An 11,040-nucleotide genomic window follows, 5' to 3' on the forward strand; every position below is an offset into this window, starting at 1 on the left:
GATTAGGATCACAGGTCATACACAGTTACCCAAAAGGGTCTTAGGAGTCATAAGGCATTTTATTAAGGAGCGGTAGTTCAAATTCAGTTAAACACAACACACAATCAGGATAGACATAGTAGACATAAGACCGCGACAAGTAGCCGTTATTAGTCCCGATCGGCTGGTGACACGAACAGTTCTTATCTTCACCGTCTACCCTGAAGAGGACTTTAGATATCTCTTTTATTTAGATATCTCTCTTTAGGATTGGACCTGGGGTAAAGTGACAGACAGGACCATTTAACCTATAAGGACTCTTCCCAAACCAGGGTGCCTAGTGGCTCGTCGAGTTCTTTGTCTCGATTCTTAGATGAAACCCTTCTCTTCGCATGTCTTTTTGTACTGTCTGATCCATCCTCCCAAGGTTGGAGTCAGATATGTCGTTCTTGGCCTTCAAATGTTTAGAGCTGTCTGTTATCGGTTCTCTATGTTCACACTGTTCAAGTAGCTTTAGCTATTGTACCATGGAATGAATCCTTCAATTCTAACACGTCTGAAGAGACTTTTTGGCCTTAAATTATTTCTTCCAATTCACGATTTCTTACACACCCAACCCTATCACCAATAATTTTTCATAACTATGTAGAATTCAGGCACATCTCTGTACAGAGTCCTGCAATCTTAATTCAGATTCAGCATGTGAACCTTGGGCAGCTGCCCACCAACAATTAAGCGTGTCATTTTTTTGTGTGTGTGAATACCCTGTATGTACATGTTGAATGTTGCATGCAGACAAAAACAATTGTTTTTGTTTCATTTTATACAGTAAGCAGCACTCCTCAGGCACTTTTGGGAGGTGTACATAAATCTAGTGGCATTTCTGTCTGAATTGATCCTGGAATTAACCTTACTCCAAAGATGGGTTTACTGGAAGCTGGGACTGATTCAGAGTGCAGAAATTGCCACACCTATACTGGTATTTGGAGGTAAAAGTTTGGATTTGATCTGACTTCCCATTGCTAGTATTGCTCGTATATACTTGGGTCATATTTGATGAGAATTGAGCTATGTACCATGGATCCTCAAACAATCACCCGTAGTAAAATCTGAACTACTATTTATTTCCCTATGCTTTCAACCTGCAGCAGACTAGAATCATACCTAAATTATACTGCGCTTTTGAAACCAGTACAACTCTTAATTCTGTCCAAAAGCACTGTATAAATTTGGGATGCACCACGAGACCAGAAAAAGCATGGCGTGCTATTTAGATTCTGATTTTGCAGGGAGGTAGCTACAGTATGATTGGAAGTTAGTTTGCATTAGAATATATTGTGTAGGCAGATTACTCCTGATAATCATGTCATTTTTTGTACTGAAAAATTTGAATGATCCAATAATTAAAATTAAGCAAGGTAAATAACACAACAGAGGAAATTCAGTGTTTAAAAAATTCTAATAAGGTAATCTGAAGTAAGCAATTTGGAATTGAGTAGATTGTATTACATATCAGTGCATGTGAGATTATATTGCGCAAAGCATTGTGATCGATGGAAGCCCTCAAGCTTTTTAATGTTTGAACAGAGGGGCTTCCCCAGTGGGTAAAACAGTTGGTAACTGAGCCAGACAGACCAGAAAGGTCACGGGTTTGATACCTAGTGTGTGCTTAAGCTATCTGATCTCAGCAGGGGTGCTGCAGTTGACCTCAGTATCCTCATATTAGAAAGAGGAAAAATTGTTTAGGGTTCCTGATCCTAATCTCTCCCAGTGATCATTGCTAAAAGTGCACATGTCCAGACAGGACTGGGCTCAGCTATGAGCCTCCTACAGTCCAATAGGCTACCAAAACTCAATATCCACGATACTGATACTCATAATCTGTTAAAACTTTGTGAGTTTAAGCTGCAAATTCTATTTCTATTGCAATTGGAACAGCACCATTCAGTTTGACAACAGAAGTATAACCAGGGTACAAGTCTGTGTGCTGCATGCTTTCAAACAAGGAGATATTCTCTCTGTTCTACAGAAAACCAAGGAATAACGACGTTTTTTTTGTTGCCAATGTCATTTTGATTTCAAGACAGAGTACATCTGGAGTAGAATTAATTCCACTGTTAATTCACGTGTGTTTTATATCAGCATTATTCATCCCACTAAGGTGCTGGTATTGTGGAAAATGAACTTTATTGAATTTTATTGAATTACAAATGGAATATTTCACAAACTATGCATTTGACTCGCAAATTAACAAATATGATTTCAAAGCTGATGTTAAAAAAAAAATGCAATGTGGGAACGTTGCGATGTGAAGGTCTGGAAAATAGTTACCTGAACAATGAAGACTTTAGAGTAATGAGGCTAACTTTATGGGGACAGAGAGGGCTGCAGGGAACTCGAAGAGGTATCAGTCTGAAATATGAGGAAAAAAAGATAAAGTTGTTCAATGGTATTGTACAATGCATCAGCTATTAACAGAAGTCCACTCTTAACAGTATTTGAATTATAACACAAAATCTTGTGGCACAGAGAAGTGTTTACTTTTTTAATTACAATTATTCTTTGGTCACAATTTGTTGACATATTCATAGCAATATGTGTTCATTGTGATCATGAATGAGTAGTAATATTAATTGGCTGGAGTTGTGGCTGAGCCTGGGGACTGACAGCAGGCCGTGCTGCTAATGTGTACTGTCATCATATTAGTGCTTGGTGAGTTGATTGTTTACTTTCTGTGACTTGGCTAAAGTCTGTGCTTAAGTTTCTACTGTTTTTCTCAAATATTTTAGTAAATTGTATGCAAGTATAGCTGCTACCATTTTTAAAGTGGCATTATAGACCAACATTGTTTAAATTAAATGACATTTCAGATGCTATAAATTCTAAACTTCATTTGTACCATTTCGCATTATAATACTGATTTGTGCTGGCTGATACATATTGCTATTTCAATTATTTTTAAATGTTGCAACGGTATTTATGGATGATTTTTCCATCCTGTAGTATTTTTCTAGGATTGTGTTTGAAACTCACATGTTTGTTTTCCTTACCTTAGATTTTTGATGGCAGAAAATCTACTGGTGGTCGATTAGAACTGAAAGTTAGGATCAGAGAACCTCTTAGTGGACAAGATTTGCAAATTATCACCGAAAAATGGTTGATCCTTGATCCAGCCACTAGGTGAGAACATCTGCAGATAATCTTCCTCCATATGATTGTAGATACACATTTTAAGTGATGACATTTGTGATAGATATTGCTTATGGTTTCCTCAAACTATAGATGGTCTGCAAAAATATATTTTCCCCATTGCAAATTTTTTATCCCCCCTTTACTTTTTTTGGGTAGTTTGCGCTGTGCATCATTGAGGAAAGAGGGAAGGCAGCATGAAAGCAGCAGCTTGTACACAGAGTTGTCCTCTTCCTTTACAAAAGTAATATCTGTTCTGAGAATTGGGATAGGGGGAGAAAGAGAGGAAGTGGAATCTAGTGCTTCTAAATACTACTTAAAAGTATTAATTACGTGATTTTTATGTTTGTCTAGGGCGCAGGACTAAAATGACCGGCAGAACTTGATCAGGTATGTTGCTGTTTGTTTTTTCCTGTTGTGTACCAGCTGACCTTTGCTTAGTGCCTCAGCCCAGAACCACGGCTGAGACTCAAGACTTCAGCAAGATGAGGGATCGCACATGCACATCACTGCTCAGTTGCACTAGTATATTACATGTCTTTATTAACTGATACAACAACAACAACTTTTATTTATATAGCGCCTTTAACGTAGTAAAATGTCCCAAGGCGATTCACAGCAGTATTATAAGGAAAAACAGATAAATTTCACACCGAGCCACATAAGCTTGGTTAAAGTGGTAGGTCTTAAGGAGTGTCTTAAGAGGAAAGAGAGGTGGAGAGGTTTAGGGGGGTAATTCCAGAGCTTAGGGCCCAAGCAGCTGGAGGCACAGCCACCGATGGTTGAGCAGTTATAATCAGGGATGCTCAAGAAGGCAGGATTTGAGCGCAAACGTCGCGTGGGGTTGTGAGGCTGAAAAAGATTATAGAGATAGGGAGGGGCGAGGCCATGGAGGGATTTGTAAACTAGGACGAGAATTTTGAAATCGGGGCGTTGCTTAACTGGGAGCCAATGTAGGTCTACGAGCACAGGGGTGATGGGTGATCGGGACTTGGTGCAAGTTAGGACACAGGCTGCCGAGCTTTGGATCACAAGTTTACGTAGTGTAGAATGTGGGAGGCCAGCCAGGAGTGCGTTGGAGTAGTCAAGTCTAGAGGTAACAAACGCATGGATGAGGGTCTCGGCAGCAGAAGAGGTGGGCAATGTTACAGAGGTGGAAATAGGCGATTTTAGATATGCTGCAGATATGTGGCCGGAAGCTAATTTCAGGGTCAAATATGACGCCTAGGTTGCGAACTGTCTGGTTTAGCTTCAGATAGATGCTAGGAAGAGGGATGGAGTCGGTGGCTAGGCTTCGGTCTTCCCAATATTCAGTTGGAGAATATTTCTGCTCATCCAGTACTGAATGTTGGACAAGCAGTCTGACAATTTGGAGACCATGGAGGGGTTGAGAGAAGTGATGGAGAGGTAGAGCTGGATGTTGTCAGTGTATATGTGGAAACTGACTCCGTGTTTTCGGATGATAGCGCCAAGGAGCAGTATACAGATGAGAAATAGGAGAGAGCCAAGGATAGATCCTTGGGGGACACCAGAGGTAACGATGCGGGAGTGGGAAGAGAAGCCATTGCAGGAGATTTTCTGGTTACGATTAGATAGATAAGAATAGAACCAGGCAAGTGCAGTCCCACCCAGCTGAATGACAGTGGAGAGGTGTTGGAGGAGGATGGAGTGGTCAACTGTGTCAAAGGCTGCAGACAGGTCCAGGAGGACGAGGAGGGATAGTTTACCTTTGTCACAGTCGCAAAGGATGTCATTTGTGACTTTTATAAGAACTGTTTCGGTACTGGCAGATTGAAGGGATTCAAACATAAGAGTTGCAGTAAAGATGGTCACGGATTTGGGAGGCGACAACACGTTCAAGGACTTTGGAGAGGAAAGGGAAGTTGGAGATGGGGGCGGTAGCTGGCAAGCACAGTGGAGTCAAGGGTTTTTTTGAGGAGAGGGGTGATGACGGCAGATTTGAAGGAGAGGGGGACAGTACCTGAGGAGAGAGAACCGTTAACAATGTCAGCTAACATGGGAGCCAAAAAAAGAAGTTGGGTGGTCAGCAGCTTAGTGGAAATAAGAACATAAGAAAAAGGAGCAGGAGTAGGCCATACAGTCCCCTCCCTGCCTGCTCCGCTATTTAATACGATCTTGGCTGATCCGATCATGGATTCAGGTCCACGTCCCTGCCCACTCCCCATAACCCCTTATTCCCTTATCGGTTAAGAAACTGTCTATCTCTCTCTCAAATTTATTCAATGTTCCAGCTTCCACAACTCTCTGAGGCAGCGAACTCCACAGATTTACAACCCTCTGAGAAAAGAAATTTCTCCTCATCTCCGTTTTAAATGGGCGGCCCCTTATTCTAAGATTATGCCCCCTACTTCTAGTCTCCCCCATCAGTGGAAACATTCTCTCTGCATCCACCTTGTCAAGCCCCCTCATAATCTTGTACGTTTCGATAAGATCACCTCTCAATCTTCTGAATTCCAATGAGGCCCAACCTACTCAACCTTTCCTCATAGGTCAACCCTCTCATCTCCGGAATCAACCTAGTGAACCTTCTCTGAACTGCCCCCAAAGTAAGTATATTCTTTCGTAAATATGGAAACCAAAACTGCACGCAGTATTCCAGGTGTGGCCTCACCAATACCCTGTATAACTGTAGCAAGACTTCCCTGCTTTTATATTCCATCCCATTTGCAATAACAGCCAAAATTCCATTGGCCTTCCTGATCACTTGCTGTACCTGCATACTATCCTTTTGTGTTTTATGCACAAGCACCCCCAGGTCCTGCTGTACTGCAGCACTTTGCAATCTTTCTCCATTTAAATAATAACTTGCTCTTTGATTTTTTTTTCTGCCAAAGTGCATGACCTCTCACTTTCCAACATTATACTCTATCTGCTAAATTTTTGCGCACTCACTTGGCCTGTATGTGTCCTTTTACAGATTTGTTGTGTCCTCCTCACACATTTGCTTTTCCTCCCATCTTTGTATTGTCACCAAACTTGGCTGCGTTACACTCGGTCTCTTCTTCTAAGTCAAGGGTCAAAGGAACAGGAAGTGGTTCTGATGTACAAGATGAGCGTGGAGAGGTCAAGAGGGGTGATCAAAGAGAAACTAGAGAAAGATGCGAGTTAAGGCCTAGGGCAGAGGGGAGTTTCAGAGGAAGTTTGGCCCAGTGGGCTCGGGGAAGATAGGGAACTCGCAGAGGCAGCTGATCGGATGTTCTCAATCTTTGAGACAAAGTCGTCCATGAGCTCCTCACACTTGTTGGAGGTGAGTGTGGTGGAGACAGGGGAGAGGGGTTTAAGAAGACGGTTAGCAATAGAGAATAGTATTTGGGTATTATCTTTGCATTCCAGAATGATCCTTGAATAGTGAGCAGTTTTTGCAGACAAAAGTAGGACCCGATAATGCTTTATGTGGTCGAGCCAAATCTAGCTAAACTAGTTGTCCGCCTCGTTTGTTCAATTCTGTGCCCTTTGGACTTGAAGGAGCGAAGATGAGGGCTGTATCAGGGGGAACAGCCAGGGTGAGAGAGAGTAATGGTTTTAATAGGGACTAGGGCATTAAAGGTGGTGGTGTGGGTGTGGTTGAGCAGATCGGTGGCTGCAGAAATGTCATTGTGAAAGGAGGGTCAAAGGTTGGATAGTTTGGAGTTGATAAGTGCAGTTGTAAGAGAGTTTGGAGAGCGTTTCTTCCAGGGCGGATGCAGAAGGAAGTAGATTTGGATTGGGGAAGGAGGATGTGGGTGGAGAGTGATAAAAGGGGATGGCCTTGTATGTAATTGACACGATCAGAGTAGTGAGGCCACAAGACATGGCAAGGTCAAGGGAGTGGCTGTGAATATGGGTTGAGGAATTCACATGGGGGGAGAGATTAAGGGAGGACAGGAGGGTAGTGAACTCCGAGGAGAGAGAGCATGATGAATTGAGATGGAAGTTGAAATTACCGAGGATGAGAAGTCGCTAGGTACAGAGGCTGAGGGAGGAAAGCAGTGAGGATATATCTGAGGTGCACTTTAGTTGAGTACATGAAGAGAAGTTTAGATGACATGTTATAAAATGGATAATGAGCTTTAAAATTAAGTTTGGAGAAGTGCTGTTTTGATGAAGTATTAAAATTGTTTCACAAAGGAATTAATAGCTGGATTGTAACAGTATCATCAGTGACCTGAATATGTTTTGTTTATAGAGTAGGGAGCTCTGTTTAACTTTGGGCCAGATCTGGCTGGAGCAGGGCATCTGTACTCTTCAACTCAAAAACATTTTGCGCCGTAACTTGCTGGACATGCAAGCTGATATCGGGGCATCTGGGACCTTAGTGAACGGCTCTTAGTAACCAATGAGATTTAAGAATTGAGAAACAGGGACAACTTGAGATTGAGGGTGAATTAGTCAAATCAGGTGCAGAAAGAGAGAGGAAAAAAAGAGATAAAGGAAAAGTAAGATTTTTTTTTTTCTTAATTTGACATTTTTAAAATCTCGAACAATTTACCAGCTGAAGAAATGAGACTCCACAGCTTATATTGTTTATTTTTTGGACCAGAAAGGTTGATTGGTATTGCATTAACAATTATCATAGTTAAAGGCAATTGTGTTGACAATTACCAGTCTTGAGTTTCTGTGGAGTGTTTAATGTGCAAGTCCAGCAAGTTCTTAAAAATAACAGGATACTGAAAAAATGTGTTTCGTGTGAAGCAAAGATCAGCAAGTTCTAGAGATGTGCAACACATTGTGCGAATCGGCCAGCAAGTTCAGAGGATACACCATGACCCTGAAATTCCAATGTCTGGGTCCGTATGAAGTTTCTAAAGACCCGGGAAGGCAATGCGCATGCGCTGAAAACCGGCTTTTCCGATCTGTCCAGTTTCTGGCTTGACAGATTTCGCGCATGTCGGGAGCGAGGACACTTGCAATGCAAGATTTGCGATATTTACGCATATCTTGCCCAGCAAATGTCCTCAAAAATCTTGCGCCTGAAAAAGCAGGCATATAGCCTACTTTTACAGGCGCAAGTGTTTAAAAATACATAAACATGTTAAAGTAGTTATAAAAACACATTTTATTGTTTAAAAACCCTCCCCCACCCCAATGGTAGGTTTATTTTAAGGCATAATTTAAAAAAAACTTTTTTTTAAAGTCGGGAAAATATATATATTTTTTAATAAGAATTTTAATTTAAATGAACCTTAAATATGTAGTGTATTTTTCTATTTTTTTTTAATTAGTGTTTTGTGTTGGGGTGGGGAGGGGTTTCTCTTTCATAATAATGGGAACTCCAACTTATGGTGTTCCCATTATTATGAATGAGAAAATACTGTACCTTGATTGGCTGCCCAGAGCCATGTGACTCCAGCTCCAGCATGTGGACGTCCCAATATGCACACGCTCCGATGCGCAATGAGTGAAGGCCTCAGGATTGGAAGTTCAAGTGAGCGCAACACCTTCAGGTAAGTGCGCATTTTTTTTTTTCCTTTTTTCAGTAGTTTGCCCACGGGAAGACCTCGATCGGAATTTCTGGACCATTAATAATTGTGTGCGTCGTTAACATGGCATTATTTTTGCAGCAAAATCTGGCCCTTTATTCTAGTGGTTTAACCAGAATAAATGATTTATTTATACACAATGTGGAAGGAAGCTCAGTGCCAAGTGCACACATTCACATGTTGATGTGCACTTCTGATCTTATCCGAAATGTTAGCTTGTAGAAAATATATATAGGAATTTGAAGACAAACCAGAGTAAGCTGTTCGGTTAATGTTGTAGGTAAAAAGGCTGTAGTCTTTGAAGACAGCTAAGTTGTGTCCAGCAGGACCTGATGATGGGTGTATAGAGGTGTTAAAGAAAATCATGGACACCCATCACTGGCTTCATGTCCCAAGGGCATGTTTCAAAATTGGGTGCAATAAAAAAATCTATCTAATGCTTTAGCAGGCTTAACAAGTTATTTTAATTTGTTTTAAATAAAAATGTCCCCTCATCTCTGAAAAGTATTGACTCCCTCATTTAAGATAATGGCCAATTAGCCATTATTCGTGTGTGTGAGCCTTGACGGTGAGTGCAGATTATCTAATTATGGAGGATATGACAAGCCCAATTTTGTCTTTGCCCACTATCTACATGTTGTTCCACTAGAGATAGTTGTATAATGATCAGGATCAATAATTCTGCTCGATAGATTTATTCAGTCCTTACTTCCCTAATCGAAGAGTACTGTAGCTAATTGTAACCTCTGTCTCGACTGAGCTCAATTAACTCAGGACAGGCTGAAAATCAAATCTGAGACTCTGGTCTGTATAGTTCAGAGGAGACTTTACATATGAGCGGTCAGAACAGCTCTATTTCTTGAAGTCAAGAAATCATAATGACTAAACTCTTTGAAAGTATTGAAAGCCTGACTTTTGTAACCAAGAACAAGAGTCCATTCATTGCTTGGAAATCCTGTAGCAAAAACCTGCTGTATTATTGTTTATACAGGATAGTGAACCCTACCAAAAGTAAAGGCTATGCTTTCTAGTTTGTGTGGCTTGAGGTTTTATTACTAAAGTATTATGTCAGGTACGCCAGTTAACAAGTAATGAGTATCACAATCTGTGTCACGTAGCATTTAAATGAAACAGAAAATGGAAGACAAAAGTAATTTAACAACGAGCAGTAATGCATTGGGTTTTTCTTTTTTTTTTGTAGGTCAAATGGTAAAATCTATGCACCTCTTTCATGACTGCTACAATAAAGAACATAATCTACAAATATCAATTGCTGCTATTGGGAATGCCAAAGATGTTGTGAAAGTCTATTTAATGCTATATTTCCTAATTGCAAATCTGTACATTCAAAATTATTTTGCTCTGCCCTGTTTCTTTAAAGGTAATGTAGAAAAATCCATGATTATGAAAAATAAATTAATAAACTTGCTACATTTTAACAGTAAAAATTCTGTTGTATCTTGGCTCACTGTATTTTAATACTTGGATTTAGAACACTTCCATGGAGGTCAACCGGCAAAGGCTGAATGTGTTATAAAGCTCTTTAGAAGAGGTCTATTTTGAGATGTAAACTGGGCTGAAATTCAAATGCTGATTGGAAATAGAGGTCATAGAATGTGGACAGTGTGAAAGTCCCTAAACCTGAAGCCAAAATAGATGTTTTTGTACTTTGTAAGTGATATTTGGGTAGATGCAGAAATCTGCCCTAGACTTTGCACACTCAAATTTCTCCAAGTGAGAACATCTGTTTCCTTTATCTTTCTTTTCTTTGTAAAATCTATGCAAAAGATTTAGTGAAATGTTAATATTGTCCTGATAATGATCTAAAACAAGAAAAAAAAACCATTGCTATTGTGGCCACTAAATAATCATAACTGTGACCTGAGCGTGCAGTATAATTACAACTTTCATATCTGTGTGAAGTGTTGCAGATGCAACAGTGGTAATATAACTCGGGAGTTATGTCTGCAATATTACTCACAAACGCTCGAGTCATCTGGAGTTTGCATCAGGTGTGTTATAAGTCTAGCCCAGTGCAAAGCTACATTTTAAAAAAAATACCCTGGGGTCCATTTGGATTTTAATAACAAAAATATTAAGTTTATAGAGGACTAGTATTGCTAATTGTTATCTCATAACAATTAGACATCTGGGGAGTGGACCACTGTACATGAATCCAAGCAGATAGCTTTGTTATTGCTGAGCAAGGTGCAGTCATCAGCGTAACAAGTATCACACTGCATGGATATCTGTCTCAAACCAGTTAGATGAGGAAAGATGGGAGGAGGCTCAAGTGGAGCATAAACACCAGCATGGATTGTTTGGGCCGAATGGTCTGTTTCTGTGCTGTCTTGCTTCCACTCCTGAAGTGAGTTATTTGGTGGCTGAACAG

General features: G+C 40.4%; 1 protein-coding gene across 1 annotated transcript in view; it reads left to right on the plus strand.

The window, feature by feature from the left end:
- The window catches only part of cc2d1b (coiled-coil and C2 domain containing 1B), a 98,251-nt gene extending 88,207 nt beyond the window's left edge, over positions 1-10,044 (plus strand). The window contains exons 23-25 of the mRNA XM_070886868.1: positions 3,035-3,159; positions 3,523-3,558; positions 9,850-10,044. Of these exons, the coding sequence (XP_070742969.1) occupies positions 3,035-3,159; positions 3,523-3,535 (138 nt within the window). The 3' untranslated portion in view covers positions 3,536-3,558; positions 9,850-10,044. The remainder of the gene's footprint in view (positions 1-3,034; positions 3,160-3,522; positions 3,559-9,849) is intronic.
- The last annotated feature ends 996 nt before the right edge of the window (positions 10,045-11,040 follow it).

This window comes from Pristiophorus japonicus, chromosome 8 (assembly GCF_044704955.1).
Source record: "Pristiophorus japonicus isolate sPriJap1 chromosome 8, sPriJap1.hap1, whole genome shotgun sequence".
NCBI lineage: Eukaryota > Metazoa > Chordata > Chondrichthyes > Pristiophoridae > Pristiophorus > Pristiophorus japonicus.